Here is a 17,418-nt window from a genome sequence, read left to right as displayed (position 1 = left end):
GCAAGCAAGAGAAGCTGTTGAAATTCGTCAATTATCTCTGGTCAGATGTCCGCGAGGGCGCGTGTTGGGAGATGGGAAAATGTGATATCTTGACAAATTTGTGCTTGTAATGGGAAGTGAAGGACAGCAGCCTACCATCAGTGCGTGTGCAAGAGCCGTCGCTGTTGTAGCTATAGTTGATGAAGCCACCGTCACCTTGAGGGAAGAATGTGTTGCCTTTTTGCATGAACATGCAGTCATAGCTGTTGCGTTGTAAGAAAATGGTTTGGAGTACTTGATTCTATAATTAGGAGGAGGGGTAGTTTACATACTCAGTATGAAGGCTACCAGATTTCAATTCAACCGTAGTGACCTCGGAGTGGTCGGCGTTTGCGAATTCATAGCCCATGTTGTAGCAGATAGCGGCGATATATGTTCCCGGAGAAGGATTCTCAGACCACATTTGAGCTGTGACATTTTGTGTGAATGACTCGCGAGCATCGGTCCCTGCTGCTTCGTTAGCTAATGAACATACTCTCGGGCTCGAGCAGCGTGAGCATTTACGTACAATCGCTCACGTCTTTGATGAGGTCGATAGCTGCATCTACAGCCCTGACGGCTACTTGTCCGACAGCAGCCGTGGCTGCTGCCATGATGAGAGCCTCCACAACGACTCGCTTCTCCAGAGCAGCATCAGTAGCCTTGACCTCGTCCCTGACGGTGAGTGGAGCGGGCACGACCAGAGCCGAGACGCCGGTCAACATGGAAGCGACAATGGAGAAACGCATGTTGATATCTCTTGAGGAAACGTCTAAGATTTGATTGTGGGAAAGGATCTTCTTTCAAAAGTGAGCGACGTTGATAGGATAGTAATAAAACGATAGACCAAGCGGCACCGAGATTTGTAACAAATTCTCAATCTGAAGAAGCGCTATTTAGTAGTATTCAAAGAAGAGTAAGCGGATGAGTGATGAGCAACAGATAGCTATGTGAGGCAAGCGATGGACAGGTTTTATATAATATTTCAAAGTTGTTGATGGTCTGAAGATCACGACTCCAATCTCTAAGGGAGGCGGATCCGAAGTTACGTCCATACACTCACAGACCGACCGCATTCTAACATGGCCACGATCCAAAAAGACGGATACGGCGCTGCGGTCGGCTCTTCCGATGAGAGACATTGGACTTTTCATGGCATTGCTTTACTATACTTTCCACTCTGTCCGTTGATGCAGCTCAGACTGTGATGATTGCTATCCACAACAAAGGTACTTACCTAAGGAGCCTTGAATCAAGGTTTCGTTTAATCAGGGTTCCTCCCGCATTGATGGGCAACCGTGCCGAATGGAGCCGCCAAGGCGTCTAGATTTCTACACAACGACAAAAATAAGACATTCTCGTAAGTTCAGATGGTATTTCTACTTTCGGTTGCATGTCCGTTTCCGTTACTGCATTAATTGTTTGTGTCATGATATCTATGTTGTTTGTGCGGCTGAGTGGTCTGTCTTCGACAAACTTTCAACCTCAGCATTCCTCAGTCGACTTTGTCGGCGGGGTTCTCTATGTGATACTTCACAAGTATACTTCATAATGGAACATTGGGCGAAAGTCAGTCAGTTGACTTATAAATAGTGCAAATAGTCAGTTGCATTTGTCAAGTATACCACTAAGTACAATACTCAGCTCGTATAGTCATATTGCTGAGATGCACTACTAAGAAAATAGAAGATTAAAAGTAGATTCTGTTCATAGGCATGCATTCGAGAGCATTACCGCTCCACCAAATACTGTTGAGCTATTAGTAACCAGTCTTTCATACAATCCTTCCTCGTCGAAAGACGCCCCAAATAGTCTGAAATCACCCTTCTGCATATCTAAACTAGGGCAACCGGTGCCGACGAACTGAAGCCAAGAGGTAATTGACAGGCAAACCACCTGTCAGATGTTGTATTGTAAAAAGAGTCTACCGGGATAGCAGTGTCGAATCTGGACAGGCACTGCCTGAAATAAACTCACATAGGTATCCGCACCTGTCCATTGGAAATTTGAGGGAAGCGGTACTCTCAGTGCTGGGAAGATGATCACCTCAGAAATCGCGATGAATCGTGTGATGGAAGACATCTTCTTGGCCCTTTCGAATAATAAAGATAATAGTGCGAGGATCCTGGTGGATACACGAAATGGACCACACAGAGTCTAAATTGAGAACACCGGTCAGGCCAGAATACTGAGTTTGCAGCGATCATCCCCGTCCAAATCTAAACCAGCATTCTTCCCCAAATGTGAAACTTCGTATCTGAAGAACACACAAAATATACTGATATATCTTTATTTCACTGTGACAGGTATGTAAGTGAAGTTTGTGCAAGGGTATCGAATGCTATCCCTAGATAAGTGTTTGCCGTGTTAAAGAGATCCATGTGCAGGAAGAGGCCATCGGTAGATCACAAACGAGTGATGGGACAGAGGTTTGGAAGTTAGTGGGTTGAAAATATCTATATCAACACCAAGTCTCACCGCTCAATTCGATTTGTTACCTTCTAGCGCGTATCTGAGTACTGAAATAGTGGTCCACAGGACACAAGACCCGTTCATTCTCAAGTTTCTAGCCTGCGCCATTTGCATCATTTCCAGGAATCATCATCTATGCAGACGCTGAAGTGTCTGCTTTCTTCGTATACAAGAAGTCATTCAGGACATGAATAGAGTTCCGCAGAGCCCAGTACCTATTTTGCCAGGAATTCATGAAACATCGCAGGGTAACGATCACCCGAGACCTCGGTCAGCCTCACAGCTTGCTCTAGCTCAGCTAATTCAGCATCTGTGAGCTCGACAATTTTGCAGTTTTCGATCACCCGTGGGGGCTTAGTTGCACCAGGGATAGGCAGCACACCCTGTGCCCTGACCCAGGCAATCGCAACCTGGGCGCTTGTGCAACCCTTCTTTTTGGCAACCTGCTCGACACGCGCGGCCAATTTAACATTCTTCTCAAAGTTTCCCGGCTGGAAGCGAGGGTAGTGCCGACGGAAGTCGTCAGCAGGTAGGTCGTCGAGAGTCCTAACTTGTCCGGTCAACCAGCCACGATCAAGCGGACTGTAGCCAACCAGCGGAATGCCAAGCTCGCGGCAGGTGTCGGCGACGCCTCCCTTCTCGAGCACGTGTCGCGAAAATAGGCTGAGCTCGGCTTCGACGGCGGCGACCGGGTGAATAGCGTGGGCGCGGCGAATAGTCTCCGCGTTGACCTCGCTGAGCCCGTATGAGCCGATCTTGCCCTCCTGGATCAGCTGTGCGAGCGTCGCGACTGTTATCTCGATGGCCACCTTTGGGTCGAGGCGAGCGCATGCGAAAAGGTCGATGGACTTGGTTCCGTCCAACACGCGCAAAGACTCCTCGACCGAAGCACGGACATCTTCTGGGCTGCAACGAGGTGTCTGAGTAGCGCCGTCGTAAGCTCCCTTCACGCTGAGGAATACGCGTGAGGCATCCTTGGGGTACTGAGTAAAGTAGTGCTTGAGGAGATGAAGAGAGTGGGCATTGGGTGGGCCGTAGAATGTTGCCTATACTCTTTGTTAGTAGATGGGGTGCTGACCTGTTAGTGCTGATTGCTAAGACTTACGGCATTCCAGAAGTTGGCACCGTTATCCAACGCCGTCTTCAAAGGGGCGGTACTTTCGTCATGAGAGATATTGCCGAACAGTGTCAGGTCTTGCTTCTAATTAGCTATGCACCCCTGACTAAAGCTGCCTCATTTGTCAGAAAAACTCACTCATCATGCCGTAACCGACGGAGCCCACAGGTCTATCGGCGATCGACTTAGGAGCAGCTGCTAGAGCCATGGTAGCACTTGAACAAAATCAGGACAGCAGTATTAAATATGGGTCAATTGAATTTCGCCAGTGCAGTCATGCTGATAGATTTCATGGGAATGGACTCGTTTTTGTTATTATATACGTTTGTTATACACGTATCTCTAAATTGTATGCGGGACGCGGATGGGTTGATGCCAACCGGAGATAAAATTTGGCGGAGTTAACTCCTTTGTGTTGTATTATTCGACGCCAGAGAAGGGCCCGCCACTAAAGGCCTTAACCTAAAGCAGACGTCTTGTGTAACACGCGCCTTTGGAGTTAGTGTCCTGAAAGCGCGAGTAGGATTTCTCGCTCTATACGATTAATATGGAAATCTCAGTGGCCCAATATGTCGTTCACAGCTTCTTGTCGGCTTCGGGGTCGGTCTCGGTAACCTAAACTCCATGACGGATGTATAGAGGTTCTCGATAGCGGGAGACGTAGCTTCGGTTATAGGTTTCATGACTAGTATATTGCTTATAGTGGACAGTATCGTATGACGGTATCAACCTTTGTGGTTAGTGTTCAACTCCTTCGGCAGCACCAACTTTGTAAGCGCTGTTCAATCTCTATTTGCCAACCACTCGCTCGCAACCATGGAAAGTTATGCCCACAATATCGGAGCGATGATATACTGCAGACCGTGACAACTCAGATCTAGCAGTCCTTTGGCGAGGAAGGTCTGTCGACCGTTCTGAGTGTCTGCATGTAGGAATCAGGGATGTATTCGCCTTTGCTATCGCTGGCGCAGCATTTACTTTCTTTCCAGCTTTCACCATCCCTTTCAAAGCTTCCGTCACCAAAGAGCAAGAAACCAGGCCTTGGTAGCGTCGGATCAGCCAAAATTATTTGCGGCTCCGGGCGATACGCTGTGCATACCCAGGTCCTGCTTTGATTACCTTTTCAAGATAGATAAGTCAATACCATTAGCCCAGGTGCCAAGTAGCTGAGAGAAAACAAGAGCTAGTTTCAAGCCTGTCGTAGGGAAAATGTAGACCTCGTCTTCTGATCACACTTCAGGCCCGTGATATACAACGGTAAATCCGGGAAATGAGAAAGAAAATGCCATAGTAATATTATATGGTGCTAGCTACCCCCTCCGCGGCCCCCACCTCCCGGCTTCTTCTTAACGGGCCCACGTCATTCCCTGGCTGCCGAATATCATCATTTGAGCAATCGCTGGGAAAAGGCCGTCAGAGGTTGAAAGGTCTTGAGTATCTTCAGTATATCCCTTAATAACCCAAGCCGTCATTGCGATCCGGGACATTAGAGTACCAGCCGACTAGATTCTCCAAACGCTTTTAGCCGCATGATCACTGGTCCAGTTGCCGGCAGATCTTCAGCAACTCACGGGGACGGGCCGGATGAGCCTAATTTGTTTGGCGATCTCTAAACTGTAAATGTCAACAATAAGCTTCAGTTTAACAGAGCTTCTTAACGTACTCTGGGAGCTGCATGATATCATCATCTACTCAATAGGTAAAAGCTCGGGTAAAGAAGGCTTCAGTCTTACACAGTGCATTTATCAAAGACTCTAGGGATAATGTAGAAGGAAATCGGTGAGTGCTGGATCTAATTATGTCTCGTAATCTACTCGCTTAGCCAAGTCATCCATGCCTTTGGCAAGACCGAAGTGCCTGAATGTGCTCCATGGCATTCCTTTGCTGCTATTGTGTTCCTCGTTCACTCTATTGCAGCGGATGGGCTATCTGTAATCAGAAGGTGGCTGGCCTCGGGTACTTACCCTTTCCAATTAGCTAGTCTTTATGCCTAACACTGGCAGCGGGCATTGTGGTGAGAAGGTCTTGTAGGTGAAATGAATAGGACGAAACGGGTGGGTGTGGCATGAGTAATTCACATGAAATTTCCTGTGATACAAGCAAGTGTGTGACATTGTTGCTCTGGTGCAATAGTCTGGGGCCTGAAGCGCAGCACCTCGGTCAGCGGTGAGGATTTGTGAAGGCATGATTTGAGAGACGTTAGTGTCGCTGGGAGACATTTGAAGTGCATTGCATTTGAGGAGGAGACTGTTTTACGTAGCGAGACCTGAATAAGATTGAGCAACGCTTCGGCATCTTCAAAGAGACGCCGGTTACTCTTGGAGCCCAGGAGAACGAGCCTTCAAACTCGCGAAACTTGAGACACGAGTCCTAGACACTGACCGCGTGGCCTGGGAGGGTGGCTTGATTCTCCGTCTGGACTATGAGACACTGACGTGTGAATGGCCACTGGCAGTACACGCTTACACCAAATTGCTCATCACATTTGCACGGAGGTTCTCGAGGTAAACTGCGGCTGGTGGTCTTCGTCACAACTCTGAATGAGGGCATTGACATTCGCTGGCATTCCTGTGGGGCAAAATTAATCAGACCATAGTCCACGAAATAGACCTGCTCACAAAAAGCCCAGGAGTCCAATGGTCCTTGTGTACCTGAGAGGTGTGATCTGATGGCGTTTGCATGGTGCTCAGCCCGTCCAGAGAATGGATCATATGCCAGCTTCGACCTTGAACCGCAGCTGTGCAGGAACAATGCAAGTCTTGCCTCTATCCCTTTTTGTCTTGGCTGGCCCTTCTCCAGAACAATGCAGCTGCACAGTTAGCTGCGACTTCCAAAGGGGATTAGCCACGTCTTCTTGACCACCTTTACACTTGGGCACCCTCGACCACATATCCGATGGATTTTGAACATTGACTTAACCTTTGTTTGATTACAACGTAATACAGCTTTCCACTCGCAGCCACACACGCACCTTGATGCTGTAGGTGACCCACTCGTGACCATGACCGAAAAAACGACCGCCACCATTTCCGGTGATAAGAATCCTATGGTCTGAAAAAGTGATGGTCTGCGATATCGAGCACCGAAATTTCGGGCCGTAGCACCAGCGCGATGCACCACGAGCAAGACAGCGCCTAGCCAGACGAATGGTTCCATTTGCCAACACACCAGCCCTGGTCAGAATGGTGCGACTTTAGACCAGCCAGTACCTTGGCACTTTTCGGCGACGACACGTTAACAATGCCTAGGACTTGCCTGGTGCAACATCAAGCCCTTTTCTTGAAGTCATCCAGTCATCCCATCTCGATGCACTTGTCATCCAAGAAGCATCGCCCAACATTCTCACACGTCTCTTGGTCAGAAGTGACGAGCGAGTGTCATGACGAAACAGAGACTCTGGGATGATACGGAGCACCCCGGGGCGGCAGGCTGTTGGCTACCAGCGCGGCAGCGTGCGAGACTGTTACGCATGACCCACGAACGCTGGTCAAGCTGACAGCGGAGCACAGCGGAGCCTTGAACAAAAGAGTGCACACACTCGTGTCCGTCTCCACTCTACAGCTCCCGTGCGATTAGATGGCCTTGAGAGGATTTCCGTCGGTCATTCAGCAGAATTCTGCGAAGAGGCCGACTTACAAACAGCAGCGACTTGAGTCGGCCACGCCAGATATATTAACTAGTGGACCCGATTCGTGGGAAGCCGTCGGCTCGGCACCAGCCGACAGATTGGAAATTGGTTCGGCACCTTGCCGGAGATAATAATAGCACCAAGCTACCGGCGACGTCGGTGAACACCCCATCAACAAGGCACCTCTGGCCTTCTGGGGGTCTTTCGGCATGCAGATGCCCCATCTGACCTCCTCAGCTCTTGGGCTGGTCGTCGGTAATATTCCGGAGCGATGACACTTGAAGGCTCACCTCATCAAGACCGTAACGCAGACGTCCAGGTTCTTTTTGGAAAGGAGAAAGTAGAGAAACACGTTCCAACGGATGACGAGCACTCCGGCTTGGTGTCAGTGGGACTCGACACCAGTGTTGGAGTAAAGGTGGAGAGCCAAGACTCGAAATGCGCTACTCCCATTGCTCATGTCTGATGTCCGGTGTCCCGTGTCGCAAGGGCTTAGAATAGGCCCTGGCTAAACTGGTTTCGGTCCTTGGACGTTGGTTCTGCCGCTACACAGGGCTGCTTGCGCGTTTCACATCCGACCGCCGCTGCAGCGTGAGTGTGCGACGCTGCTGTGGCGTGCCGGCAGCCAAACAGCCAGCCGCACGTCGACCAACCTCATTGTTGCATTTCGCCAAACCCAAGCACGCAGGAGTGCAATCTAACGGGGAAGCAGTGCAGTCGTGGATTGACAGCTGTGCGCGTCAAGGCGGCAGTGAGATGGGAGGGTCCGAGGAGTCAAAAGAGATAGTGGACTCAGAAGCCGCGCACTCCGCCCCGCCACTGTCAAATCACTTCTCGAGGGCCGCGCGTACTTTCACCCGCCAACATGACAGTCTACCACAATATTCCGCCCTTTGCGGCCGACCCCCCTGAGTGCCGATGGCCATGGGCCGCCTCTCACGGGACCAATGTCAACTGCGCCAACGGGCAGCGCAGCGGACTGGGCTGATCTGGGTTGCAATCTCACCCTATCCTAGAAGCAAGCGCTTGCTGCCTTGCGGTTCGCTACGCGAGACCCATGGCGGCCGAGCTGAGCAGCGAGTGAGGCAAGGCAAGGTCCCTTTCGAACGGGAGTCCGTCGCTCGATTGGATACCAGGAAGTGATGGTGGGATCTGCGCAGCGTGTCTCGCTCGGCTATCCTGTCACCTTGACCGTCCGAAGCCGTGAGCAGTTCACCAAGTACCGGTGAGTGTCCGGACCCTCTCTTTTTTGTCTTGACGAGCTGCTATGCAGGCAGGGATAGTCCGGTACTTGACGTCGACCTATGCAAGCACCCATGTTGCCTTTCGTCTCAAGTCCCCGGCCTGCATGGTCGGAGTATTCCTTTTAAGCATCCCTAAACATCTGATGTCCTGGTCTCCGAACTACCCTCATCCCCGATACAGCCAAGGCGATCTTGGGTCTGCAACTCGAAGCGTGCCGCTACCACCGTATCCGTACTCAATACACCCTCTGCTGTGTGTTAGCCTTACGCTCAAGCGACGTAATCCCCTGACAGCATCCCCAGCTCCCTAGTGCCCCCCAGTTCACCACCCGGTCTGTGAGACTTCCCAAGACGCTTGGCACCACTTCGGCCTCGTGCACTGTGGCTTGGCTGTTGCCAGGCGTCTTGCATCGCACCCTCGGCGCGGACCTGATTCATGCTCCTGGGGGCGGAAACCAGACCGTGTCTCTCCTCTTGTACGCTGTTTCTGCGCTTGGGTCGCTGCGACAATTCGCTTGTTCGTTGATACTTGACTCTCTCGGCACCCCTTCCCCCATATCCAAACCTTGAAACCCTCCTACTCAACTTCATCTCGAATTGCTGCGTTCTACAATATTCTCCGGAGCGACACTGGAATCGGCAGAGCTGTAAATTAGAACCTCTTAACCTCAGGCCAGGTCAGACAAAAGAAAAAACGATAATCGCCACGGACTGGGGAAAATTGTCTGGGCGCAGTCATTAGGTCCAACGAATATCACCGGCCTTACGTACGAAGCCCACGAATATTCTCCACTCCTGACCTGCGCCGCCACTTTCCGACTTTCTTGGTATTTCCCAGGTTATACAATACAGCAACACCACCCCAGATGATATAGTGACTTCTCTCTCATCTTTCCCTTCCCCAACCGCCCCGTCGGGATCCCGCTCCGCTGTGAACAGCTACTTCCTGGCTATTACGAATATCTCGAGTGGAGGTTCCACAGACGACCACTATAATGAAGTGCACGACGTTACTGGCCCTCTCGGCCACAATAATATCATCAGCGGAGGGAATCGACCTACGAAAAAGAACAGATGGAGGATCACCAAGGGTAGTGGGTATGCCCACTCAAAGGAAGACAGTTACGAATCCACATAAACGAGACCAACTACGGAGACGAGGAACAGTAACGGCCAATCTCGACAACGAAGAAACATTATACTTCATTAACGCCACTCTGGGGACCCCGGCACAGTCCCTCCGACTTCACCTCGATACCGGCAGCAGTGACCTGTGGGTAAACACCGCGAGCTCAGCATTATGTACACAAACATCACAACCCTGTGCTTTTGCCGGCACATATGACGCCAACTCCTCGTCAACATATGAGTATGTTGGTTCTTGGTTCAACATATCATACGTCGACGGCTCCGGAGCAAGCGGTGACTACGTGACGGACACGATGTCAATAGGCGGGACGACAGTAAGCGACTTCCAGTTCGGTATTGGCTACACGAGCAGCAGCTCCCAGGGCATTCTGGGAGTGGGCTACGCGGTGAACGAAGTGCAGGTTGGCCGGGCGCAGCTGTCGGCCTACGACAACCTGCCGGCGAAGATGAAGTCCGAGGGCAAGATCACGTCCAATGCCTACAGCCTGTGGCTGAACGACCTCGACGCGAGCACCGGCCAGATCCTGTTTGGCGGTGTGGACACGGACCAGTTCCAGGGCGAGCTCCAGACGCTGCCGATCCAAGCCGAGGGCAGCGTGTACGCCGAGTTCCTGATCACACTGACCGGCGTGTCGTTCAGCGGCGAGACGATCGCGGAGGACCAGGCACTGGCGGTGCTCCTGGACAGCGGCAGCAGCCTGACATACCTGCCCAACTCCATGGTGGAGACCATCTACGACCGCGTGTCGGCGCAATACGACAGCAACGAGGGCGCGGCGTACATCGCGTGCAGCAAGGCCAACGACAACGCCACGCTCGACTTCACCTTCAGCTCGCCTGTCATCTCGGTCGAGATGAACGAGCTCGTGCTGGACCTGGTCACGGCCTCGGGCAAGCGCCCGCGCTTCTCGGACGGCACCGAGGCGTGCCTGTTCGGCATCGCGCCCGCCGGCTCCAGCAGCATGGTCCTGGGCGACACCTTCCTCCGCAGCGCCTACGTCGTCTACGACCTCGAGAACAACGAGATCTCCATCGCCCAGACGAACTTCAACGCCACCACCAGCAACGTCCTCGAGATCGGCTCCGGAACCGACGCCGTCCCCAGCGCCACCGCCGTCGCTAATGCCGTGGCCGCCACGGGGCTCTCCGACTCGACGACCATCGCCGGTGGCTTCGGGCTCAAGAATGCGGCGCCGCGGCTGACAGACGGCGTTGCGCTTTCCGCGGCCGTTGGGGCCGTCGTGGCTGTGGCATTCGGGGCCGGTGCCGCTCTTTTCTAAGGCGAAAACAGCTCCAGCGACCATCTGCCTTGTATCTTACCACCATACATCACGTCTTTTCACGTTTGAACTGAGCGGAACCCGAGACCTTGCATCTGGCATGTTGGACACGGATCGAGACATGAGCGAGCGTTTTCATGAAGCGATGCATGATTGCATGATTTTTTTTATTTCTCTTTAATTCGTCTGACATTTTGCATTTGTTATGGACATACACAGACCTATACAGGACCCAAAATAATGGGCATCATGGCATTGCATGGCGTTCATGGTGGATGGAATGAGTGGTCTCGTGCAAGACAGAAGAGGTGGAACAGGAAAGACAAGGCATTCTAAAAGAGAAATAGTTGAGTCACACATGTGACCGGTCTACAGAACAATTCCAAACCCAATTCTTCAAAAGACTACTCCGTGTCCAAATGTGCATTGTGATGAGAGATGATCTGCAGACGCTGCCGGCCGCGTTTCCTGTCCACTGCCGAGCAAACAGTTCGGGGAGACGCACATGTCGTTGGGGAACATGCGGCTCGCGGTCACACAGTCACAATCTCAAAGTCGTATTCGGGATATGGCCACAACCCCCCAGCTACCGGCTCCGAGCTACTGGAGCAAGTTGTCCAGGAGGAAGGGGGGAGGACTCGTCACCCTTGTGAAACATTCAACCCGGGGAAATAGCCTTGCTCGAGGTAGAGTTTAGATCTGATGCGCGCAAATAGATCGGCTTGCCATTCGAGCCACGCGTGCTCTATTGTTGGGTTTGATTTAAGGGGCATCTCTGTCCTCTGCTAAGCCACTCTACATGAGCATGCTTTGCCTCTCGCTCCTTGTGGGAGGACTGAACGTCAATGAAAGATGTGAGAGTCGAGAGGCCATCTCCGGAGGATTGGCCACGGCCGATATCCCCGAACACACCCGAGCCACGGCTCCAACGCCCCGTCACGCATCAACAGCCACCCCCGTCCCGTCCTCGCCGCGCAACCTCATCTGAACATCCAGAACGTCTCGTCCGACATCTTAAACTCGGTGATCTTCCGCCTCTCGCGAACCACTCTCTGGACCTGACCGACCAGAAACCCCCCACTGCACGCTCATCCCAACCCCTCCCCTCACTAACTCCGAAACCTCAGCCACCTGCCGCGGCCGTCTCGTCCGGGCCGGCGGTAGCGGCGGCGGCGGGAGCAGGTATGTAGCGCCTCATAACATCACGTACGTAATCATCCGGCAGCCCCCACTCGGCCGTAGCCTCGTCGATGCCCAGGTTCATCCGCGCCACGTACTCGTCCTTCGGCGCCGCGGGGCTCACCCGCAGCCGGTCGACGTACACCAGCGCCTGCACCGTGCTCTTAGCCCCAGCTGCGTCCACCAGCTCGACGTCCAGCACCAGGTCCTCGTACGCCCAGGGCACGCCCTCGTACTGGTCGAGGCGCCTCTTCTCCGCGGGCGAGCCGAGCCGGTAGAGGACGCCGTACACGCCGCCGCCGCTTCCGTCGCCGGCCGTCGGGGCCACGTTTGCGTATCCGCGCTCGTTGATGATGAAGTCGTAGCCTGGCAGGAACGCCAGGCCCGTCGCCGCCGCGCCCGGGCAGCGGGCGCGCATCTGTGTGCTGCTGAGGTTGGAGCCAAAGGCGAAGTAAAGAAGTGTCTCATTGTCGGTCTTGGGAGTCATTTTCGATCCGGTGCTATCGAGCCCTTTGTGTGTATGTGTGTGGAGGGGGGAGGGTGTATGCCGTTGATGAGTTGTGCCAGTCCTTCGTTCTGAGTACGAGTAGTGTTCGTGAGTAAAGGATGGGTAGGCTAGGCAGCAGGTAGCCTCCACGTAACCTAAGATATCTCGAAGCTGTGCTGAGCTTCTCGTCTGCTAATGAGGCGGGGTTCGGTGATGGTGGTGAGTGCGAAGTTGAAGGTGAGGCGGGTTTGCCTGTATGACAGACATATGTCCCTGCAACTTATGCCTGCCTGCCCGCCTGCCTGGAATTGCGGATGGTCGCTTGTCAAGCAAACCTGCTTGCATTCGAACGGGCTACGATACGACACAACCCACGTACCAGCCGCGGTCGCCTCTCAGGTCTCTGCCTCCCACAAGAGGTTCTGCCTCAGCAATCAGTGACCCGACGGCACAGCACGAAACATTGTTCACAGTTGATGTCACATCAGAGATAGGTTCATGTAAATGATAGCAAATATGTGTCAAGATGAAGGTGTTCGTTCTCTCAATTTCCAAATCGTACAGAGTCGGATGAAATAGTACGAGTACACGGCCAACAATAGCTTTTTGTCGCACCCACCAGGGCAAGCTTCGCCATCCCCAGAGCATTATTACTTTGTCTCTCCAGGATAACCCTCCCATCCACATGCAATACATATCCAGTAGGTATTCAGTAGGTCGTTCGTCCTGTCTGTCTTTGTGATCGTGCCTCGTGATACCGGTACACGTAGTAAGTCTTGGTCTATCTATATACACATATAAAGAAAGAAGAAAAGAATTGCCGTACACCAACTGTTTAGGTGATGGGCGTCAAGAAAGGATGGACCATCAGCTCGTCCGCGCTGGGTCGCTTGTTGTGGTCCAGCTCAAATGTCTGGGCGAGGAAGTCCTGAGCTTCCTCGCTGGCGTGTTCAGGGATCGTCGGCGCGGCCTTTGACCCGCCAATTTTGAAGATGGCCTGCAATTGTGTGCAGTCCGGGAAAGGATGTGTCCCCGTCATCATCTCGACGACTAGACATCCCAGGGACCAGATATCCGCCTTGCGCGTGTAGCTAGTCTGCTTGACGACCTCCGGCGCCATCCAGTAGACGGAACCCTGCAGCGAGGGCCGGTGCTTGTTGTTATTTGCGCCACTGAGGATATTGGTGGCCTCGAGCTTCTTGGAGATACCGAAATCGGAGATCTTGATAGTGCCCTTGTTGTCGACCAGGATGTTGGCTCCCTTGATATCACGGTGGATGATCTCCTTGCCATGCAAGTAAGACAAGCCCGTGAGGATCTGCCGCACGAAGCTGCGCACGAGCGGCTCAGGCAGGGCACCGTATGAGTTCAACATCGTCTGGACAGATCCGCCTGGAACATACTCAAGGAAAATATTTAGGAAGTCCGAGGAGGAACTGCAGCCAAGGTACTGCACAATGTTGGGGTGTCGAAGGTCTCGGAGCAAGCTGATTTCGCGCTTGAGAGCCTCAATCATGCTCTTCTTGCGCGAGTCATTCTGCGAGTTGGCGCCGGGAGACGGAGACTCGACTTGCTTCACAGCAAGAAGCTCGCCAGTGACAGCGTGCAGCGCGAGGTACACGCAGCCGAAGGATCCTTGGCCGATAAGGGCGCCCTTCATCCATTTGTTGTCGTCCCAGGACTCGCCCGACAGGAAGCTCTGCAGCTCCTCGTCGGCATCCTCGCCGTCGTCATTGAGGGCCTGGTTGACGTCTCTGAGGGAGCTCGAGCCCGAGCCACCAGTACTACTTTCGCCATCGAAGTAGCTGTGCCGGACGACATTGCCCTCAGGATCCGTCACGCTGACGGCAGCCGTGTCAGACCCGCTGTCGGCAAAAGACACATACGACTTCCTGTTGGGCTCAACAGGACTCGATTCCTCTTGTAAGGTGTCAAGAACAGAGGAAGATACAGAGTCCCTAAACATGGGCGTCATCCGCCCATGTATGCTCCGTGGCTGAACTTTGGCGAGTTGGGTATTAGCATTGAGCCAGCTGTCGGCAATGGTAGGGATCGGAGGCGCATCTTGCACGCTCGAGGCAAAGCTGAGGTTGCTTGCAACACTGAGACGACTATTATACTTGCTGAGTCGTTGGGATCTCCTCATGGACAGCCGGGCGGTGCGGTCGATGTCTTCACGGGCGTGGTCCGGGAAGTAGGATGTAAGGTCGGATGCAATGAGCTCACTGGGAGGCCGTAGCCCGCCAAACTGTCTCAGGACCTTGCGAGTCCTAGGATTTGGTGACTTGGCATCGTTGGAGGCAGGCCTCTCCAACTCCCGTGCGGCATTCTGAACATTTCTTTCTCGGTCCTGATACGTCACGGGCGACAGCGGAGGCTGAATTGAGTCCCAGTTCTCGCCCAGTACCTTCTGCACCTTGGCCTGGCTCGTATGGCTGATGCTTCCGAGTGCCCGGTGGTGGTTCTGCTGGTTTTCCTCCATGGCAATCGCTGCAGCCCGCTCAAGCTCGCCGCGGCCGGGTTCGCCAGCCGGCACCCTCCTGAGGATGAGGCGATTCCGCTCCGGCCTCTTTTCATCCTTGATAATCTTCCACAACTCGGTATCGCCGAGACGGCGACACATCTTGGGGTTGGCGTCGACGCCAACCAGTATCCAGAAGCAATAATTCCTCTCGTGGTCTTCGCGTAGCGCAAACTTGCGTAGCGTCAAGCGCATTACTTCGGCACAATTTCTGCAATCGGCGATCTTAACCACCTTTGTGACACCACCGGTGGAAATAACACGAATGACATCCTGGTTGTGAGGCAATGCCGCCATGAGGGATCCGTCGGCACTGGAGCCGTTTCTGTGGTGCGCTGTCGGACCGGATCGCACCTGAGGAGGGGAGGTAGGCGGGCGAGGCCCGGCCGGTAGGCCATGACCCACCGTCCCCTGTGCGTAAGCCTGACGAGCTGGCTTGTGTTCTGTGCCGGGAAGGGGAGAAGTCGGCCTGGAAGAGGGCTTTGCAACGTCGAGGGGCACTGCCATGTCATATTGCCTCGAGTATCTCTTGTTCAGCAGTGGTGTAGGCTGGGACCGAGACGCCGAGTTTGGGGGACGAGGGGATCCCGATGATGATGGCGTGTATTGCTGAAGGTCCAAACCACCGAAAGAATCCTAGTTATCGCTGTCAGTGCCGTGTCAACACATTCCTGAAGCGGTCCAGAGTTTACTCACCCTATTGCGCTTCTTTTGGTTGGCATATGCCTGAGTCCTCAACTTTTTGATGCCCAAGAACAGACGGACTCTGTCACCGACTTTGTCGATGCCCATCTCTTTCAGGACTTCCTTGTCCATTTCCAAGAGGTTCTCGCCATTGATGTGATTCTTCCTGAACAAGTTCTCATAGTCACCGCACTTGACGGTCCTCAGGTAGTCGCAAACCCTGTCTTCATCCCAATACTTGACCGAGTCGGGGCCATCGCCCTCGGAGAACTCGGATTCAGTGGGGCTTGCAAAGGACTGATTTGTCATGGGAATCGTTGCGGCTCTCCTCGGAGGCGGGTAGGAAGACTGTGTCGAGCTCGAGGGGACAAGTGTCGACTGGTTGGAGCTGAGGGACGCCTGGTAAGGCGACTTTGAGGCCAACATGGCCATGGTGGAAGGTTTCCCGAGGCTGTGGGGTCCAAGGCCTAACAATGTGTGGTATGTATGTATGTATGTATGTATGATCCTCGACGAGGCGTGGAAGGCAGCCGTGTCGTATCTTGAGTCTTGTTCGCAGTGGATCGAGCCGGCCAGATGCACCACGGTGGGGAAGCAAGACCTTCTTAGGCGAGGTAGGCCGGAGCTGGTCAAGTACTCGGGGCACAAAGAATCCAGAAGTCCCAGCCGTCACGGATTCGGATGGCAAAGCGAGGAAGGGGGGGCCGGGAGGTTTGGAGGTGGCAGGCTTTATCTGCTGACCAGGTCGCGGCCGTATCTTGTCGTCGTAATGGTCGGGGTCAGCGATGGGTCGATGATTTAAAGGCTGGCAAATAAGATATGGCCCGAGCCTGTGTGGAGGCCCATAGAGGGTCTTTAAACGTGGTCACCAGGCACAGCAAGGCGTCCTGCGTAATAGGCGATGGGGATGATGGGTAGATAGAGGAATCACTGCAATGTACAGTGCGTAATGTTCGATGCGTGTTCGATTAGGTTCCTGGGGGGGCAGATGCCCAGACGGCGTGCAAGTCCAAAAGGGGCACGATGGTGGTATATTCGAGGCGTCTGCCGTGTCACGTTCGACCTGTCATTGCGTTCGGGGCGGGTTCATTCTCTCGTCAAAGAAGAGCCGGGGCGGGATATCTTTGTAGAGGAGTGGGCAATGCAAGAGGCGGCGGGGCGCGAAGCAGATGGAAAAAAAGGAGAAACAAAAGTCGGCGGAAATGTGGTCTGGTCCAGGTTGAGGTTCAGGCCAGGGATAGGACAGGATGGGTAGACACGAGCGGCAGCAGGCGGGCAGCAGAAGGCGGAGGCGGAGACGGATGAAAGTGGATGAGGTAGGTGGAGGAGGAGTGGCATCAGGCAGGAGTAGCAGTCAAGCAACACGCTGGGCGAGGACGAGGACGAGAGCGAGGGTGAGGGTGAGACAGGGGACGGGGGGGGGCCAAGAAGCGCCCTCTGTGCAGCGGCGCGAGCAACTGATAGGCAAGATGATTTGACTGCAGGAGTTGGTGGTGAGGGTTTGTTTGGATGGGGCAAGGCACTGACTGGGGCACCTGGATGGGGCATTACTTGGGCCAGGGGTTCGATTGATGCTCTCTGCAGGCTCTCTCACACTGACTCTCTGTGATGCTGGGTGCTTTCGTGCTTTGGTGCTGCT

At 53.5% G+C, this 17,418-nt stretch overlaps 5 protein-coding genes across 5 annotated transcripts; 1 reads left to right on the top strand and 4 right to left on the bottom strand.

Moving 5' to 3' along the window:
* Positions 1-31: 31 nt before the first annotated feature.
* On the bottom strand, positions 32-767 carry J7T55_014129 (uncharacterized protein; the record flags this gene model as incomplete). Its single annotated transcript, XM_053132179.1, has 3 exons — positions 32-242; positions 312-486; positions 548-767. 3 exons carry the CDS (start codon positions 765-767, stop codon positions 32-34), a joined length of 606 nt encoding a protein of 201 aa, XP_052989730.1.
* A 1,938-nt stretch (positions 768-2,705) lies between these two features.
* Positions 2,706-3,815, bottom strand: J7T55_014128 (uncharacterized protein; the record flags this gene model as incomplete). The annotated part of the gene is made up of 3 exons (XM_053132178.1): positions 2,706-3,536; positions 3,596-3,684; positions 3,746-3,815. 3 exons carry the CDS (start codon positions 3,813-3,815, stop codon positions 2,706-2,708), a joined length of 990 nt encoding a protein of 329 aa, XP_052989729.1.
* Positions 3,816-8,377: 4,562 nt separating this feature from the next.
* On the top strand, positions 8,378-10,908 carry J7T55_014127 (uncharacterized protein; the record flags this gene model as incomplete). Its single annotated transcript, XM_053132177.1, has 3 exons — positions 8,378-8,460; positions 8,791-8,996; positions 9,647-10,908. 3 exons carry the CDS (start codon positions 8,378-8,380, stop codon positions 10,906-10,908), a joined length of 1,551 nt encoding a protein of 516 aa, XP_052989728.1.
* A 1,123-nt stretch (positions 10,909-12,031) lies between these two features.
* On the bottom strand, positions 12,032-12,574 carry J7T55_014126 (uncharacterized protein; the record flags this gene model as incomplete). Its single annotated transcript, XM_053132176.1, has 1 exon — positions 12,032-12,574. The coding sequence occupies one exon, from the start codon at positions 12,572-12,574 to the stop codon at positions 12,032-12,034; it is 543 nt and encodes a 180-aa protein (XP_052989727.1).
* Positions 12,575-13,409: 835 nt separating this feature from the next.
* Positions 13,410-16,211, bottom strand: J7T55_014125 (uncharacterized protein; the record flags this gene model as incomplete). The annotated part of the gene is made up of 2 exons (XM_053132174.1): positions 13,410-15,731; positions 15,792-16,211. The coding sequence occupies 2 exons, from the start codon at positions 16,209-16,211 to the stop codon at positions 13,410-13,412; spliced, it is 2,742 nt and encodes a 913-aa protein (XP_052989726.1).
* Between the last annotated feature and the right edge of the window lie 1,207 nt (positions 16,212-17,418).

This window comes from Diaporthe amygdali, assembly GCF_026229845.1.
Source record: "Diaporthe amygdali strain CAA958 chromosome Unknown NODE_30_length_622097_cov_64_914702, whole genome shotgun sequence".
NCBI classification, from domain to species: Eukaryota; Fungi; Ascomycota; class Sordariomycetes; order Diaporthales; family Diaporthaceae; genus Diaporthe; species Diaporthe amygdali.
The sequence above is the reverse complement of the archived record's forward strand: the minus strand, read 5'-3'. Positions and strand labels throughout refer to the sequence as shown.